At 43.6% G+C, this 19,250-nt stretch overlaps 2 protein-coding genes across 9 annotated transcripts in view; one reads left to right on the top strand and one right to left on the bottom strand.

Moving 5' to 3' along the window:
* LOC110980506 (ferredoxin-fold anticodon-binding domain-containing protein 1 homolog) overlaps positions 1 to 6,409 on the bottom strand; it is a 33,771-nt gene extending 27,362 nt beyond the window's left edge. For 2 of the 7 annotated variants that reach the window (XM_087142708.1, XM_087142713.1), the window contains exons 1-5: positions 6,185 to 6,408; positions 4,239 to 4,458; positions 3,047 to 3,203; positions 1,970 to 2,173; positions 154 to 315 (exon numbers count right to left, since the gene is read on the bottom strand). In XM_087142708.1, coding sequence (XP_086998834.1) covers positions 154 to 315; positions 1,970 to 2,173; positions 3,047 to 3,203; positions 4,239 to 4,425 — 710 coding nt within the window. In that variant the 5' untranslated portion in view covers positions 4,426 to 4,458; positions 6,185 to 6,408. The other 5 variants (XM_087142709.1, XM_087142712.1, XM_087142714.1 and 2 more) reach the window with 5 other exon arrangements.
* Positions 6,410 to 8,697: 2,288 nt separating this feature from the next.
* Positions 8,698 to 18,055, top strand: rps19 (ribosomal protein S19). 2 transcript variants are annotated; one of them, XM_022237447.2, is made up of 5 exons: positions 8,698 to 8,770; positions 10,339 to 10,516; positions 11,100 to 11,168; positions 12,559 to 12,673; positions 17,642 to 18,055. In XM_022237447.2, the coding sequence occupies exons 1-5, from the start codon at positions 8,738 to 8,740 to the stop codon at positions 17,727 to 17,729; spliced, it is 483 nt and encodes a 160-aa protein (XP_022093139.1). In that variant the 5' UTR covers positions 8,698 to 8,737; the 3' UTR covers positions 17,730 to 18,055. The 2 variants fall into 2 exon arrangements, with proteins under 2 accessions (XP_022093139.1, XP_022093140.1); XM_022237448.2 differs by lacking the exon at positions 17,642 to 18,055 and adding an exon at positions 15,788 to 16,415.
* Positions 18,056 to 19,250: the final 1,195 nt, after the last annotated feature.

The following is a 19,250-nucleotide window of genomic DNA, read 5'->3' as shown; positions in this document are numbered from 1 at the left end:
GCTTTAACCAACCACGTGACAGGCTTTCTACCAATAGGAATGGCTTAACTCATGTTTTTATGAACGGAGCATAAGACGACCACTGAATGTATGCCTTTAGGTGAAAACCACTCTTCACTTTAGCAAAGTTGTGACCTTTTGTGTTATACGTACCTATTCATGCATGTACCAATGTCAGGTGGGCAGAGGAATTCTGTGGTTTCACCTTCCAGGTTTGCTGTGAAGGTCTGAGCTTCTTTCAATTCAAGGATCAGGGGGCTTCTCTCAAATACATGCGTGACGGCACGGTCAGTCAGAAAGCCTTTGTCTTGATTTCTGGAAGAAAAGATATATCCACACACAATTGTTTTTATTTTTCTGTGGTTAAGCCCAAACACAAGGTAGTTTTTCTAAGAATCCTGTCCAACCCTCCAAAATCCTTTACCATTCAGGAAAGCAATTACACGCCAATGGCACGTTCTTCGTATTTAAATTTCTAGGGGCATTAAAATCTGTGCAAAGACAAGGTGACTGGGCTCTTCTATCCTCAATCCTGCTACATCATCAAAAACCTCCCGGCCAATAATGGAGGATCTGAGGAGATTTTTTAAAGGATGCACGTACTCAATTTTTTTAGAGTATTTTTTGTGTCTTTTTATGCTCTTCTTTAATGTCCTGGTATGACCAATGTTTGGAATCCTTTTGAAGTTAAGTGTACTTAAGCGTGTACTCCTTACCACGGTGTTGTAGTCAAGTACTTTTCGAGTACCAAGGTTGTCTTGCAAATATTTAACTGGGTAAGAGGGCGTAAAGCCAAAGTGCACAGGCATTTGATGGTTAAAGCACAAAGGTAACATTACAGACTAAACGTAAGACTTCAGACACTCACTGTTTTGTAAAATTCAAGTTTTAAGAAGAAAAGTACTCGGAAAGTAATCGGCCGAGTACTTTTGTCGTAAAAACTTAATATATATATAACAGTGATGGTCTGAAGTCATCATTTTACTTTGTAATCTTACCTTTGTGCAAGCACTATCAAATGCCCATGTACTTCAGCTTTGCTCCCTGCCAACTAGTTAAATTTTTGGTAGAGAACCTTAGCACTTGAGAAATACTTGACAACACTGCTTTAGATGGGATTTCAAGCTATTCATGGTGACAGACGACTAAGATGGAAAGCTTGCGGTAAGCACCATGCAATATCTCTATTTGAGTCTGTGTGGTTCTGATAAGAACCGGAGAGGCTCAACGTTTCGGACAGTGTGCTCTGTCCGTCGTCAGGAGACTGAAGAGATGCCGACAGGGAGTGGGGCTTATATGCTGGTTGGAGGTACTGGAGTGTGACGGATCCTGCTGTGTAGTCAGGTGGAACAGTGGATCCTCCTGGGAACTGATGCATGTCAGTTGGTCATGGGCTGTGGTGGGGGAAGGTTGCCTGGGTATAGGAGACTCTGTCCGAAACGTTGAGCCTCTCCGGTTCTTATCAGAACCACACAGACTCAAAAAACACTGCTTTAGTGTAAAACAAAAAAGTGCAACAATAAGGATGAAAGTAAAACAAAAATTGAACATAAGGTTAATTAAAACAAATGAAACCACTTTCAAGGGTCATGGTGCAGTAACTGCTACCTGTACATGGTACATGCACCTGTACCTTTAAAGGTTTGTATTTCCAAGACCCAATGACAATTTTACTGCAGGATTTCTGCTTAACTTGAACCCTTGCAAAAGCATGAAATCCACCCAGAACTATGACGGACTTTGCAAGACCTAGGAAGCTCGGTTCGTATTAAACAAGTGTGAAACAACGCTGGGTTGAAAGCAGGGTGCAGAAAGCAAATTTCCAATCCAGGGCTGTCATGGATTCACCCGGGGTCGAGTTAAAACCGGGTTGAAAGGCTGTAGGAAGAAAAGGCCTTTAGCTACGGGGTGCAGAAGAAAGGAAAATAAGCCACACGGTTACGTCCCAGCCTGCCACTCCAGCACTCACCGATAGCCTGTGGCACTGTACTCTTGATACTCCCCTGCCTGGAATGACACCGTGTCCGTCAAGATGAGGTCCCCATACGTTGCCATGTCCACAACCTGCCATGAATTCTGTTTCTCCCTCTGCGGCTGGTCGGCCGGAGTCCCACCCTGGCCGTTACAGAGGGTTACCATGACTTGACCAACTGGGGTGAGCTTCACCACACAGCTGTGTGCAAGAGACCAAAGTACAGGAGTTTAACGTGGCGGCGTTAATCTGCGCCGAAGACTTGGGGAATGGGGAGGAATAAATAACACTTGACATAATATTACCACTAAACTTCAAAGGGGGGCGGGCTTGCATAACTTATACGACACTACAGGAAATTTTCATGATACAAACGTACATGTACACATACTATATACGCACACCCTTTTAACTTACATGTACATCAAAACAGTGTATTCAAAGCTATTCAACTTGTTCTCAGTTTTTCTGTAATACTGAATAGAGTTTAACCCTCCTATGCTGAAGTCACTCTTTGGGTCACTTGGTAAACACCTCAAAGAAGCACAGCTGTGTTGTGTTGTGCACTGCACCAACAGTCCCTCACAGGAATATCAGATTGCACTTTGGTGCTGCCCAACAACTGTGCTTCACTGTTTCATGTACATCATTGTGCAGTAAATCAAATGCAGTGAAGAGGACTGCACAAAAGACCCTGGGTCATTTTGTGCTGACAACCTACTGTGTACACACTGAACCTGTGCATGTTTGAGTTCCATATAGAAAACACATGCTCACCAGTGACTGTGGGCATTTGTGCACATTTGTGCTGTAAAACCATAGGAGGGTTAATATACAGGCAAAGTTCAGAAAAATTGGGCATGGGACAGCCAAGTTCTTGTGGGGCAGACTTCCCTCCTCCCTCCCTCCCTGTCACATGGTCCGGAAAAACCAAGCCCTTCAAGGGTTACCAAGAAGCTTAATAAGTGCAGTGACATGCCGTGACAGACATAAATCGGTCGAGATCAATTTCAGACTAACTTTTGCTTGAGTGTGTCAATTATTAGGGGTTGCTGTCACGGAATGCAGTCCTACCTCTGAAAGAAACGTCGGAGAAGGTCCCTGTTCTTGGCAATGTTGGCTTTGCCAGGGACATGGGGAAAATTGAAGATGATCCCATCAAAGCTCTGTCCCTCCAGAGGTGGGCTGATATGGATCTTAGTCGCATCTACACCAAAAAGGCAGGTTACACCTGTTGTACAGGTACCATAAGTGAAAAAAATGAAAGTGAACTCAACACTGCAATTCAAACCTTCACCTAAAAACCATCTATCGTGACTGAGGCCAACGAAGTGCTGTATGGACTATAGTGTAATTTGGCAACCAGAATTAGGAGCCATTATTGCAGTGGCACAACGCTCGTGGGCAGGTGATAATGCGAGCGTTACATGCCTCCTTAACCCATAGGATGTCGTGTTTTCCCCTCTCTGAAAAAACAGTTTCAGAGGCATTTTTGGGTCAACGTTATCTGTGGCAAAATGAAGAGGAACAGTCCAGGAAATCATCATCTAAATCCAGCACGAAGGATTTACCCTAGTTGGAGAAAAAGGAGCATTTTCCTCAACCACAGGAGAAGAAAACAGGTACGGGTGTGTACATGTATGTATTTGACATGTGTGATCAATTAGTGTTGATATAAATTTTTCCCATCAACACATGTATGTTTCTTCATGGCACAGTCCTCTTCTACTCGTTTACACATATGTGCACAGTGAATAGCATGCACAAAAGGTACTGAGTGTGTATCCCTATGGAACAAAAGCACTGACCAGTAAGATGGCTGCCATGTACAACCTCTATAATTTGATGTAATTTTTGGCTAAATCAATCCATGTATATTTGTACAAACAAGGAGAAATGGCATCCTCCTATAATATTGGCACAAAATACCCTTTTCCCTGGACCCACCTGGCCGTCCCCCGCCCCACCTTTGAAAAGGTAGCTCCATTTATTCCCCTCCCCTCTCACCATGCCTATTTTGTACCAAGCCGTTGGGGGTACATGTACCAAAACAAATTCACCCCCCCACCAAAAAATCCTGGCTCCGCCCATTTGGGCTTGCCACCCCTCTTTCAAAAGTATTCTACCGACTCCGCCTCGAAACATTTTTTCTAGACTTAGACAGAGGTACTTCTCGAGGAAAGGCACCGTACATTATCTATGCATGCGTCCCCCGTGAATGGCAGTGACTTCAAGAAACTTGGACAATTCTGCAGCTGTTAGTTACCCCTTTCTCTCAATGCCTCAACATTCTCTCTGCCGTTTTCCCTCTTCCAGACCGCAGCTTCCTCCTCGAAGGACGTGGCTACGACTCGCACATCAGGGTTCAGTTTCTGGCTCAGCGACCTCGCAAAGGAGAAGTTTCCTTCACCGAGGAGTAGGACCGATCTGCATGATGGCAGCAGACCATCCATCTCCCTGTGTTACTGTCTATCAGCATCTATCAGCTGCCAAAGAAATTGTACATTTTTCAAGTATTGTTCTCATCCCCTCTGAAGGGTTGCTTTGTTAGACACTCCGCTGATAATATTACCCAGCTCTGATATTTTGGAGGGGTAGCACCTGTTGGAGCATGTGATAAACAAATGTCCATAAGCTCAGGCTGAGGGTAATGTCCTCACACCTGGACAATTCCTCAATCCTGATGAAGGCTGGACAATTTGAGTGACAACAGGTAGGACTCTACAAATTGCTGTTTCTAACATTTGGACATGGTAAAGTACTTGAGGGCAACGGAAAGAATAATTTCATGGGTTGACAGACAAAGGATCTTTGCCGAGTGGAATAAACATTTCTTCTGTCACCAAATGAAATCCTTATCACTGCATAAATGCAAAACATGTATGATTTGTTTATACAACACTTGCAAATTCTCTTCTGTTAGAACAAACAGTCCTGTTCCGCTATTTCACGAAACAGATATTGGGTCCGAAGTGCTACCACCAATTGGTATAATTACCCATGCAATATTAGACTGGTTTCTGTCCCAACATTAGCTTCCTCTTTCTTTCTGTGAATGACATGAAATGGGGGAAGAAAACCGTCAAGTGAAATAAAGTTCTATTCAACTGGTACTGTTGAATAGAACAAATTATTCAACGACAGGTGATCAATGGTCCATTAGGGTCACTCTAGAAATTGGGGTCCAACGTGTGACATTTTCCCGTCCGTTACACCTGACGTGTATCGTTTGACAGGCAATGTATCACTGAAATTGATATCAAACTATTTTTAGTTAATTGTTTGGCATGCATAATTCACTCGATTGGAAATTAAAAAATGAGTTTTAAATCATCAATCACATGCTAGAAATGTATGAACAGGGACAGGAGAAAATTTGACGCCAAATTTATAAAGTGACCCATCAATCCTACGGCAAGGATCTGTATTGTATAATATTTTTACTACTCCGATTAGATGGAAATTTATATCCAGTGCTAGGCACATGACATGGTGAGATGTACATGCAGCCCCAGATTGGGGGCCAGTCTACTGGACTCCCTCCAGTAGACTGGCCCCCAGTCTGGGGCTAAGGGAGATGGAACCATGATGGAACCCTAGAACTACAGGTTTTGTAATCATGCCGCACTTCACTCATGGGAGCACAGGGCAACAATATTGAAGATTTGATCGGCGGCAGTGAGGTTCACTTACATCTATAATACAGTTGATGAGAAAAGAGAATACTTTAAGTAGATACTCCTTTTGGGCTGTGGCTCAGAAGACTTCGTTTTAGCTGTTTAGCAAATGCCACAGTTGAAATTTGCATTTTATTGTGCACTTTTATAGGCATTGCATAAGCCTAATCCGACATTCAGAGTTTTACAATGCAGTTTTTTACCATGTCTAGGGTGTTCAGTGTAGGCTTGACTCTGGTCTTGTGTAAATTTATGGAACTTCCTTCTGAGTATTATCCTACAGGCTATGACTGGTTTGCCCACAAATGCGCTACACATGACAACCACTACCACGTACCACAGTACCAGTCCACCACCTGACCTTCAGAACAGACTTCGAAATCAAATGAATTAAATGGAAAACAATACTGTTAGGGGCCTAGCCTATAGAACTATGCCTAAAATGCACTCATGACGTAGCCGTTCGGCTTACAGACTGAAATGACTTATAAGTAATAGTAATAAGGTGTTCATAGTAGCACCTTGGCCTACCTACTTTTCATTATTCAGTGCAGTCAGCGTGCGCGTTGCTGTCATTTCTGCCTATTTTTACGTGTAGCGCCCTCTTCAGTCACGTGCAATTTCAACGTCATAATCATCAATCACGGCAAGTCCAGCGGATTAGGAACGGGGGGGTTAAAACAGGCCACCGTAGTCAAATTCCGGATCTATCCGCTACCCCAGGGATTAACTGACATGCAGAACTGTTCTTGGACTGATTCTTAAAGGCAGCTTTTACCACCAGGCCATGCAATCTTGGTAGGCCTACTTGATATAGAAATTCCCCCTGAATTCTCCAGGGAAAGTGACAAGGAGGCGGATCGCTTTCAATTCAAATCGGATTCAACTCTTCATAAAGCCGCTGTGGAGCTTGTTGTGAAGGAGGAAACTTTCCTCGCAGTGGCCCATATTCAAGAACTGACTGGGCAAGTGTGACGAAACATTCCTCAGATTAGTTCTACGGCATAGATTACATTTGATAAGGACCTGCCGAATCATACGATCGCCAACCTTAAGCTGGAAAAATGTTGATACGTGTATCAGACATGTAAACAGCATGCACAGGTCTGAGATGCAACTCACTGTGTCCCTGGTTCTGGTGGTTTCCTCGTCCTGCCGATAAACTTAAATTCTTAACGAGATGACGAAATATTTACTGAGTGAGTTCTTTAAGCTTGTACTATCATCCGTCAAGGACTTTAAGATGAAATTAGTCATTCACGGTAATTGTTCTAAGAATCAAACTAAGACATGTGACTAAGACTTTCCTTTCTTAAGTTTTGTGACTTTAACTGCATCCTGTTTCTAACTGTATATAAGTCCTGCATCATTGTAGGGTACAGTCCACTAATTCCAGCCCCATTGAAAACAGTGTAAAATCACCATTCTTCAGAGCTCAATAACATGCAAGCCTACATCCCTGAGGTGTCTCACACAAAAATTTAATTATTATTCAGTCATTAATCTTTCAGTTTCTTTTCAATTTTCGGGGGGTTAACCAATTACATTTTTAATTATTCACCCAAAACAAAACCAACCCCCCAAAAGTCGCAGTTCCCAAGTCAGCACGCAGCCATTTTTCAAATGGCAACCCTCTACTTTCTCGGTCCTTTGGGAACATTTGTCAACCGTATTTTTTTTATCTCTTCCGCCCTCAGATGGAAGCCCAAAGAACCAGGGTTTCGATCCTGGCAAAGATTTACACAATCTCACCATTTTGGGGGCCAAACAATCCCCTTTTTCGAAAGATACTGTGGGGGCACTTTTAATGCTAATGAGCCTGGCGGAAATTATTGCTTGAATTAGTGGACTGCACCCTGTAAAGCTCCTCAGTGTTCAATATTAGTATGGTAGTCTGCTTTTCATTCTCCAATTCAGTCACTTAGCTTACAATTCTATTGCAACCTTCTCGGTCGTTCTTTCGAATAAAGTTGGTAACAACACTGAATCAAATACTGACTCTCATGACGACCCTATAATGATATGAGCTATTCCAATTCCTGTTCAAAGTTTTTACTTAATTCCCAATTTCGCTTTCAAATTCTTGAAGCTATTGCAATTGGCAAGTATCGTGCTACCCGCGGCACACCCTGTCGAGCTAAAGGGCCTCCCGTACAGATTGGGCCTGGCCGAATTGGCGCTCAACACCGTAATATTGCCGCGCCGAACTTTAAAAAAGATTAATTCATTAACACATCAGAAAGTCTCCCTGCTGAGAAGTGATAATGCCCACTGTGTAAATCATGCACTGGCATCTGGATACAAGACAGTTTAATCGATTCTGATTGGTTAAGAGTCTTTGTGCACAGAGCTCGCCACGCGCGCGCCAAATCCATATAAGGGGATTCTTTTGGACAACTTGTAAATGGAATATACCATGTTCGGGAAAATGAAAATAAAACTCAAGAACAAAATCGTTGGAAATCCATCATGTATTGACTTCTTTTGACTCTCTGACGAAAAAGGTATTTATGAATGAGAGTAAATATCCGCTTGGCCGGTGACCGAACACTGATAATGTCCGAGCCGAAGGCGAGGGGATTGTCGCGTCCATTCTCCTGAACTGGTCTTAGACTCATGTTTAAAGACCGGCCAAGCGCATATTTGTTCCTTTAGTTACTTAATTAAGTTGGGTACTGTAGTAGCAAAGCGTGTAGTCTTTGGTATGATGTATCCTCCCGCCTGACGCGCTCGGCTGCTATGTACATAAATCATTAGCACTTTCACTTGGGTTGATTGTGACCACGCTGCACAAAATTAAACTTCCGATTAAGCGGGCCACTTTTTTTTTAAATAGAACAATTCTGTCTGAATTAACCGCAACAGTTAAACAATTCAGAAATATCTCTATGATCCTCCCGATCATGGCGCCTGTATATTATTGCAAATAATGTAGGCCTAACCCGTGGGATCACAAACATCATAGAGGAATGCTCCCGAGATCACCACTACAAGCTTATTTCACATAATAGCGCCCTCTTCGATAGCATTTGCTCTTTCAACCTCAAGTCTCGCGAGATCATATCCTGCCGGGAGAACGGGATTGCACATGCGCCCTCTTTTCCCCACAAAACCGTCAAAGGTAAATGAGGGTTGCGAAGTCTCTATGAAAAAGTCCCCTAATTAGGCATTGTAGCCAGTTTTAACCAGTATAACTTTGACATCGTAATGTTTAATTCGCAAATTTTTAAAGTGTATGTCTCAGTAAATTGGATTTAATCAGAAAGGGGGACATTTTAGCCTTGAAAAGTAGAGTCACTTTGCCGACATGGCGGCCAAGCGCAAAGCGTGGTCGGCCATGGGCATGTCTGCATATGCCGTGTGTTGCATTGTGATTGCGTGTAATCTGTATACATGTATGTGTTACGTCCCAACTATAGTTGGGCCCGTCCCAACTAGAGTGCTACAGTTGGGCCTGCCCAACTACAGCAGAGAGGTCCTGTGTGCATGATGTGCCCAGCATGTGCCAAAGTCATATTATATTATTGTTTACAAATGTCATATCATTGGTCATAGGGCTAAGTGCCACATTTTTGATGAATTGTGTCAAGTGTGAGACACATTGAACATAGGCTATTCTATATACCGTTGATCACGGCAAGATGGCGTGCACAACGCGATTGCACCACATGGGACTGAACACCCTGTAGTCTGAAAGAAAAACCACTTCTTCAAAGGTTCAGAATTTGTCAAATTACAACCACTTACAGCTCAAGAGTTATGTTTCACAATGATTCACTTTAAAATGACAACGCTTTGTTACAAACCAGGATTAGTTGGGCGGAATTTCGAGCTCGAACTTAAGAGACACCGTAATGGCACTTCCTGGAGGTTGATCAGAAAATTTCAAAAACGAACATAAACTTCGTGTTTTTCACATTACATATTCATTAATTTGTCGGCAAGACTCCTCACAACAGTCAATCAGCAGCGCGAAATCCGGACAAACCTTCTGCAGGCAGAGAATCGGGCTAACACCTGTGTGGGCACCTTTCGGAGGTTGCGCGCAGCATGTTTGTACATACCTATGTACCTTATAAACTAAACTTTTCTGGACATGTTTTTGCTTTCTGATGGCTGTTCTGAAGTCTGTAGGGATTAATGGGAAGAGTTCCATACAGGGACGCCAGTAATTCTTTCTGACAGAGACTTAACAGCAGCCATCAGAAAGCAAAAACATGTCCAGAAAAGTTTAGTTTATAACACACGCTTATATACACTCACACTGTACATGTACATGTAGGTATGCCAAACGGGCAACTATGCATCTACAACGCAGGTTTGTGGTATGTGTTGGGATGTATATTGTTTTGTGACCTGTGTATCACATTATATGTATTGTATCATGAACAGGGAGTATCCATTGCGCTCATGGCTTTGCAGTAGAACACACACTGTATGAGTCCAGAACCTCTGACGGTTACCTCCCACAAACAGAGTGTGGTAGAAAGATTTATTTTGTTTTTTGGGATACTGTTTTGTTTTGTCTAAAGCACACTAATTCTTCCAAGCATCTAAATAGATGTCAAGGCTCTCACATGCTTTCCATGTACATGTAGCATTAAGATGAACTTGGTATTTAGAGTTGGTTAGATGGTTAGTGCACTCCATACTTGGTTGATCACCTTCTAACATTTGTGTTGATGGCAGATGCCAGGAGGGGGTTGCACAGTCAAAGACGTGGACCAAGGCGAGTTTGTCAAGGCCCTAGCGGCCTTCTTCAAGTCCGGCGGCAAGATGAAGGTGCCGGACTGGGTGGACCTGGTCAAGCTGGGCAAACACAAGGAGCTGGCGCCAACTGACCAGGACTGGTTCTACACCAGAGCTGGTAAGTCTGCTGTGTCTGGTGCCCGGACTCCTTCTAATCCAGTGACACCGTTGAGTGTTACCATGGATAAGTACTGTTGGTACAGTGTAGATGAAAGAATTTTAAGGGAGGCAGCTGAGGTATGTTTATACAAGCAGTATCAAATAAGACCTCAGCCTTGAAGGGGGGTTAAATGGCAGTTAGTTCAAATGTTTGTCCAAGTAAAAAAATCTCAAGATTAGAAACACATTTGGGGCAGCAGAAAATCCCTACAGACTCAGAAAAATGATACAAAATACCCAGGTTTGTACATTTTTATTCAAGTCAGTTTTTGTATCTAGACCTGCAACGGACCTCAATCACTTCACATTGGCAGGGCATTATAAATTTTTTTGGATATAATGGCATAGAAAAACCCTTGAACAGCAGGAACCCTTGCTTTTACATGTATGAAGAGATGGCTAGAGATTGTGTAATGCCAGTTCCTTTAAGTTTTTTCCCCTACCAAAATGAAATAGTTGATCCATACACAATTTTCCAAGTTACGCAGCGTACATTGCAGCAAGTTTTGACACATCCTTTCGGTTTATTCTTGACCATGCAGCTTCAACTGCCAGACATTTGTACTTCCGCGGAGGAGTTGGTGTGAACGCTATGAGGAAAATCTACGGAGGTAAGTCCAGAGAGACTGGAAACAACATTTGTGATAGGACTATGCTTCCGGGATGACCTGGGTAGAACTTTATCTAAAGAGAAGTGCCAACTTCAGACTTGGGAACCAATATGGCTGTTTACATTATGTACAGTACAGCATGCAGCTATTGTGTGTGATGCATAATCCACCATTTTGGTCCCAGTAATTGAGACACTCATGTTGCAACTCTGTAAACAGATCTGGACTTGGGTAACATCCGATGCCTTCAGATTAAAGCTCTGACGAATACCAACACCCTGAAAAAAATGGCAATTACGCTTTTTTCTTTTGTTTCCAGTTTTCCGTCCCCCCTCTCCCACTGACTTATCCAATTAGCCTCACCCCGTTATATTCTGATCAATTGAGCTGTGGTATGTGTCCGGTAGGTGTGCAAATGGGTATGTTGCACGTAGGTGGATCAGAAAGTGTGGCGCTGGGGAGGAACATGTGTTAAGTGCATATGTACGCAGTGGATGGGGCTTTCTGGGTTGGTCAATTCCAACAGCATTTCTGATAACCAAGCACAACTTTTCAGTCTGTTTCATTCCCTATGGAAAAACGTGAACACATTCTTTCTTGTTACCTCCAAGTACTTGTGATCGATATGATTCCACAGGGCATAGCACAGCCGTGTAGAGCAGAGAGCTTCCCGTAGATATCCAATATCGGCTAAATGCTTTACGGACTGCATCAGTTTAGAAAACAGTGTCATAACTGCTGTACATGATTGTGTCTGGGTAATACGTACCTGGTTGAAGAAAAACATATCTGAAGGGTACCTGGATGTATTACAATATATTGAAGGCAAATTTTAGGCAGAGTGGTTGGTTATGAATCTGGTCATTGGTTACAACGATTTCATTATCTGGGGTGCATCCTGCAACTGCCCCACGATAAATATTGCATTAAACGTCAATCCTCCAAAATCTACCATTATTTGTTTTTGCATGTGATCTTGGAGGGATGACCGCCGCTTCCATCCTTGAAAATCTTGAATCTGATCATGATGTTGAGACGAGGTGAAAACGATACCTTGCAGCAGTGTTGGATGATATGAAACATGATCGCGGTCTGAATTTTTGTGTGAATTTGCATAAACGACGCATGGTCTGGCCCGAGACCTTGACGCAATGCGACCCTTCAAAATCAGCCTCGCATTTCTGCCATTCAGTGCCAATCCTTCAAAGTCTTCCAAAATCACTTGGTGGATTGGGAATGGTTAGGGTAAAAAAATTAGTTCTGTTGTTGTGGTGCTGCAAATGAAAACTGTAATTCCTTCGCCCGCAAATTTTGTTTCTTTAAGAATAATTTTGGACTGTTTTGTGCAAATTCAAGAGATGGTTTGCTTATTTTATTACTTGCGTGTCAGGTCGCAAGCGACGTGGCACCAGACCGAGCCACTTCTGCAAAGGGTCAGGGTCCGTGGCCCGTAAGGTCCTACAGGCTCTGGAAGGAGTCAACATCGTCAAGCGCGAGGGTAACAGGTGAGACAACAACTGCATTGATAGGGGATCAAGTGAAATGATTCCAAGAAGGTTCGAAATAATGAGAAGTGGAAGGAAGACTTCTCCTGTCACTGAGTTGCATTTAATACATGTTAGCATTGCAGGACCCACCAAAAACAAAAACAATCTCTCATGCTTACTTGGGTAGTACTCGACTCTCCCCCCCCCAAAAAAATGTGTATACAGTAAACTCCGACTAAGTAGGCATCGCGTAACTCGTCATATCTTCTAAGTCGGCCTTTTGATAAAAGTCCTGATCGTCTGTGATGCATGTCCATTGAAAATTTCATTTCTAAGTCGACATTTTGTATAAGTCGGCGTGTTTTCTTGGTCCCTTTTCCACAAAACCACTAAAATTCCTTTGTGTAAGTCGGCATTAAAAAAATCGTGCTTCGGAATCAGTTTCCTTCGCCATGGTTGCCAAGAAGTGTCAAGTGACAAGTCCCACACTGCTTGACTGATGTCTGTTTATTAGCAGCACAGGCTGTGGTTGATAATCGGTCAGCATGAGTACATCAGTACCAGTAACCCCTCTAGTGCTACATGCAGGCGCTCTGTCCATTTTAGGGGTCGCCTTATTGAACGTAGTCTGGTTCCCCGCCCAAAGATTCCCTGACGACCCTTAATAATGATTCATCGGGTAGTCAGAATCATCGGGTCTGGTATCCAGACTATATTGAATTTAACCAATGCGTGTGCAGATGAGCGTATGTTTTCTGTACCATAACTGTATCACATACATGTACAGTACATACGTGCTTGCACTGTCAAGTCGTGATGTAATATGCAAGTGGCTTGCCTTCCTTGCTTTGTCTGTAGGGGCACATGATCATTTATTGAATTTGCAGCCCTTGAGGATAATAATTGAGAATGAATTTGCTGGGATCGACCATGGAGGTAGAAATAAACCAGGGTAAATCAAAGCCGTTGAATTAGTCCAAGGAATCATAATGTACATAGGCAATACATGTGTACGTGTAAGTCAGCAAAATGACAACTTACAACACAAGTCGGCATCCGTGTAAGTCGTCATAATTTCTTGAGTCCCGAGAGTGCCGACTTAGCCGGAATTTACTGTATATTCACATAACCACTCGGTCATTGAGGCTGTGTCGGTTATGTGAAACGGTGAAACCATTGTAGAAGTTCATTCCTGGCTACGTAACCTCTGGTGTTAATTGGTTATGGGAACAGTTTTTGAAACAGTTGACTTGTCTAGTGTACATCAGGTTGCTGTCAAGGTTTTTACAGTTAGAGAGATTTCTGCAGTTCCGAGGACTTACCCATGTTCAAGCGAGATCCTCATAGATTCATGCAAACCTCATTCCATGCCTGCTCCGTCAGAGCTGATCTCAGCATCAAGAGCCAGCACACGGAGCCAATCTCCGCTCAAGTCCATGCAAGAGCTCGTTATATCCACCGCTCATTTGGAACCAGTTACCCTGAGTTCGTATCAGAGCAGCATGCAGCACCCAACGTAAAGCCTGCTGCAGCTGCGAGGCTCATTATTTTAATATGGTCCTGCACGAGTTCGCTAGAGCAACACTGGACTTGTTCAGAGCCAGAAACCTTGGTTCATAGCTGAGCTGATGGTAGGACCCAGAGCTACGTGTAGCTTCACCGGCTGTTCATTCATTCATATTTGTACAAGAACTTGGTATATCCACGTGTGAATTCTTAACTTCGTAATGAAAAGTGACTCCGGCAACCAACACCTGAAGCCCTGCTCCACCTACTATCGATGCACTTGTATTCACATTCATGCAAAAGCCCATATGCGACTTGTTCAAAGCAAAAGGCCAGGGTCTGTGTCGGAATCCACCCTGCACCCACGGTCAACTCAACCTTCCTTTCCTCTCATTCCTGTTCATGCAAGAGTCCAGTGAGTAGGTCTGTGACTATTCCAAGGCCGGACTCCAGGATGTGTACCAAAGACCACGGCCTGCACTCATTATATTCCAACACCATTCGCTTGTTCACCAGAATCGTACTGTCACAGTACCTGTCACTTCTCTATCCAGTCACATCCGTGTACCATCACCATTCCCAAAGACGATTCCAAGATGTACTCCACCAGTTTTTCCTACGTACTGCTTTGCTGTGGAATTCGTTATCGTCATCCCACTTCCCAGATGCCTACAACACACAGAGTGAATAAGCATTGTTTCAACATGACACGCCCTGCCGTTATATCTCATCCAGCTTTCCAGTTGAACTCCCACATTTAACCCTCACCTTCAGTGGCTACTGATGGGCTTGTTATCTTGCAAACCGTTGGCGAAAAGCTCAGATGGTCATGCGGTGTCTGAAATTGGATGCCAAACTCTGGCAGTGTCCGAAACGGGCTTCCAGAGCTACGGCTAGGTCTATTGTCTCTGTGTCTCCACATATTTCCAATGGAGTGAAGACCTAGACCTAGGCCGTGTCCCAAACGGGCTTCCAGAGCTACGGCTAGGTCTATTGTCTATGCGTCTCCACACATTTCCTATGGAGTGAAGACCTAGACCTAGCTCTAGACAAGAGATTCGGATGCAGCCTCTATATGAGAACCTCCAGCTGCAGTTCATTGGCCGTTTTCGAATGCTCAACTTCGTCTCCGTCTCAGGCTTCGTTCCCAAAACCAACCCGCAATTGTGGGCCTGAAGCGTTAGATTACATTGGATTACTACGATTTTTGGCTTTCTTGCTTCTTATTTGATGTTCTGTGGCACTATTAGACTGATTACTGCGCTTACAGCTTCAAAGTCAGCTAGTAAAAAAACAGTTGAAGCCCGAGACGGAGCCGAAGTTGAGTATTGGAAAACGGCCATTTATTCATTCTCTTTTCCCTGATGACCTTCTTCACGGAAATGGAACCACCTGCTTGTAAAAATCCCTCGAAGCACCCAACACCAGTCGTAATTGTTGTCTCACCCAAGCATGTGTCATGGCGTTCAAGCTACCCAACTCCACCACCATACATGTATGGCGTCGCAGGTTCACTTTGTCTCTAGTGCTGAACACCAAATCTGTCAACGGAAACGTTTCTGCCCGCTGCTGCTTAGAGCAGGTTGAGGGTTGAGCCACTTGTTCATCCTTTGTGTTTTGTTGTAGTGGATGTCGTTTGACCAGCCAGGGAATCAAGCATATGGACCATATTGCTGCCCAGGTGTTGAGCAAGGCTAAGGGAACTTCACCGTAGACGCACAACAGGGTCGTGGCCTGAGTGACCCCAGCCAACATCGTCCTCTTTGAGCGTGAAGACATACAGACCGCAGATTATAGTTGACAAACCTTAGAACATAAATGCCAGTATTGACCAATTCGCTGACGCCATTACTGCGGTGTCCCCCGTCCCTCAGGCGCGCATTCCTTGGCTTGACAAGCAGGTGATTTGGGTCAGCAGTGTGCTCCCATTGGCTGATGAGGAGGCATTCAATGTGCATCCCTTTGTTCATGTGAGTGGAGAAACCGCAGTAATGGCTCCTGATTCTTGTCACCGGATCGGTCTATGCGTACATCAGTAACCATTTGTCATACATACGCCTTGTACACAGCATGTTATGGGCAATCAGTATTGAAATCTTCTTTAATTTCACTCACTTTGTTTCTGCGATTCCACAAATACCTGCTCAGATTTTCTCGATTGGGTCCAAGCTAAAGCCATTTTTAAACGCAAGGTCTTGAGATTTTGGAAATATTGCCCTTGAATAAAGCAGCACTGATAGTGAGGTACAATTTACACTTTGCCCGTCTGTTTTTATTTCAAGTCCATTCAAATGGTACACTCATCTCAAGCCAATTCTAGTATCGGTAATGACTCCACCGTGTCACTGCGAGTGAGTGCTAACGTACCGTTACCAACAAGTCTTGGCAATCTGCTCCACCTTGTACATTGTGAGGCTCTCACAAAGACCAGGGAACAACTTATCTGTGAGCTCCTGTTCGTGGGTGATGCTGACCTCAATGTTCTTACAAGAGCTGTGCAGTATGTTACGTCATGTTTCACTTAGGCCGTAAAGGAGATGAATGACTTATTGCTCTTGTTATCATCTTGAAGAATGTTGAAGTTCTTCATTACCCAGAATCCCTTGCAGCATTCCACCCACAGGGTATTATTGTCAATCATGCCGGGTTGTAAGGAGTCGACCAGTGTGAGATCTTTGACAATACCAGACTACAACTTTTTATGTGCATCTGCAAATTTCTATGTTTGAAGCAACCCCCCCCCCTTTTTTTGAGGGAAGGGGGAAATTCACGTACAAATTTTAATAATGCGTTTTGCCCTTACACCAACTGGATACTTGCTGTTTGTACGAGAGCTTGTGAAAAACTTCACAAGCTTACTGGCGTTGGACTCGTGCAGACGTCTTAACCACTCTACCACCAAGCTTGCCGGGGTCAGCTGGCCGGTCCGAGTAAGAGTCAGAAAGTTTGAAATGTACATGCACATCTACACAACCTTTAATTTGTGCCAACCTCTCCAAATTTGCTCTCCGGGTTCCCTCGAAGAAGTGTGTGAAACCACGGATGCCTCTTTGGAAAGTTTACCCCAATTACACGTTGCTGCTGTATTGAGCTTGCTTGAGTGGTCACCTGGTTAAATATTTTGCGTCAGGTACTGTTGAATTTAATTGTCAAGAATTTCCCCACTGCCAAAGCAAAATCTCCCGAGAAGAAAATGAACAGTGGCAAGAAATGAGGCATTTTGTACAGTATCAGCAATTTCTTCAACACCCCACTAGGAGAGGTGGCTTCTCCTGGCACTATGCTACAATTAATGCAGCAAAATTGAAGTTCCGTGTCAGCTGATGAGAAAATGCTGCTGATTGATACTGTGGACTTTGATGCATTGATCATGGTACTGGATAAGAACTAACATTACTGCCACGTACCTGCCGCTTTACTAGGGTGTGGATTCTGCCATCTTTAATCAATTGTTTTTCCACTTTCTTTTTCTCTGTATAGTGGACGTCGTTTGACCAGCCAGGGAATTCGTGACATGGACAGAATCGCTGCCCAGGTGCAGACCAAGATGAAGGGAGCCTCACATTAGAGCAACAGGGTCATGTCATCAGCAAACACCGCCCTCTATCGGCATGTACACCCCAAATGAAGCCCACATGTCGGACACACCCTTGGGACATTTTGGCTGCTTTAGTAATCACGTTATGAATTCCCATCAGCTTTGCACACTGTTTATGAGGAGCTGTTAGAATTGAAGGAAATTCTTCAATTTCTGTTCATCGCTTTGGAAGTTTCCAAAAACATCACAGGCTGCCCGAAGGCTGTCCAAACAAAAACCATTTTTAACACGAGTTCAAAGATTTCAGAAAGAAATATTTCACTCGAATAAAGCAGCGCTGACGGAGAGATAAAGTAGACTTTGTGTGTCTGTTTTTATTTCATGTCCTTGAAAAATAAAACCTTTACCTGAAAGATAGTTCCAGCACTCAACTTTAATTCACAAGTATCCGGTCAGCATCAGTGATGCTACTTAGAAATCAAAACCTCCAAGACCTAGTCACACAAAAACAGCAGCAGCGCCTATGGTGGAATATACACTGTACCTGTATTTTTACTTCATTGTTTACATGACATAATACATCCAAACTGTGGTCCTTTCCTTGTTAGAGACTGGGCTTGAGACCTAGAGCGAATAAGGCACAGTGGCAGAACTTGGCCCTCTCCCAATATTGCCCCTTTTTCAGTCTTTGACGAGATTCAGGGTACTGATAGGTGTCGTGTGTGTTGTTGAAACTGTCAAAGAATTTGTCTTAAAACTTGCACATGTAGTTGTATTAGATGCCTTTGCAACAGACAAGCAAGATGCAGATTGTTGAAGGGTCTTCACTCGGGGATCAAAACTTGGCAGAACGGAGGCCTCAAGGCAAATAAAATTATGGTTTTGAGATTTCATTTGTCATTCGTTCATTATTCATGTACATGGCCTGGCTCCATATCACCCTCAGTGTGAACCTGTCCAGAGATTAACAATCATCAAATTGTACTCTGTTGACAAATTGCAAGAGATAAATTGCTGAGCAAGAACATGTCATGCACCGACTCGCCTTTGGTTTTCACCCTGTAGCTTTCATATCCACTCCGAGCGGGAACAAAAGGGGGGGGTATTTTTAAATGAAACTTACAGCCCTTTTGGTACGCACTCATGGTAAAGGCGCTCAAGTTTATTCGCGTTTGATGTGGGGCACGTTGAGTACATGCAACAAATTTAGTGTGGAATGTACATGTATGTTCGCGTGCATGCCGAATGTGTACAATAACCGGGTTGGGAAAACTTTGTACGGTCCGTCTTTCTTCTGCCAGTGAGGGTGCACTTCAGCTCGGGGCGGATTGGATTGTGCTACTGCTAGAATTCTGGAAGGGCACACAACTTCTGGCCAATGCTTTCATACATAAAACCTAACCATACTGGACAGTGCATCCAGGAATCAGTTGGGCACTTTTCACCTGTTGTCTGTGTGTACATTCATGAAAGTCCTTTTAGGGTTCATTGAAATTATGCATATGCTTGTTGGGTTCAGAATGGTTAGGGTTAATGGTTTTATAATGAGGC

Source organism: Acanthaster planci, linkage group LG10, assembly GCF_054643075.1.
Source record: "Acanthaster planci isolate LZ-2023a linkage group LG10, COTS_SCS, whole genome shotgun sequence".
Lineage (NCBI taxonomy): Eukaryota > Metazoa > Echinodermata > Asteroidea > Valvatida > Acanthasteridae > Acanthaster > Acanthaster planci.
This window is presented reverse-complemented; position numbering and strand designations above follow the sequence as displayed.

Excerpts from the sequence above, each read along its gene's own strand:
- rps19 (XM_022237447.2), top strand. The coding sequence starts at position 8,738 with ATGCGCCCTCTTTTCCCCACAAAACCGTCAAAG. Across the intron at positions 8,771-10,338 it reads TCCCCACAAAACCGTCAAAG|ATGCCAGGAGGGGGTTGCAC; the intron begins GTAAATGAGGGT and ends TGTTGATGGCAG. Across the intron at positions 10,517-11,099 it reads CTGGTTCTACACCAGAGCTG|CTTCAACTGCCAGACATTTG; the intron begins GTAAGTCTGCTG and ends TTGACCATGCAG.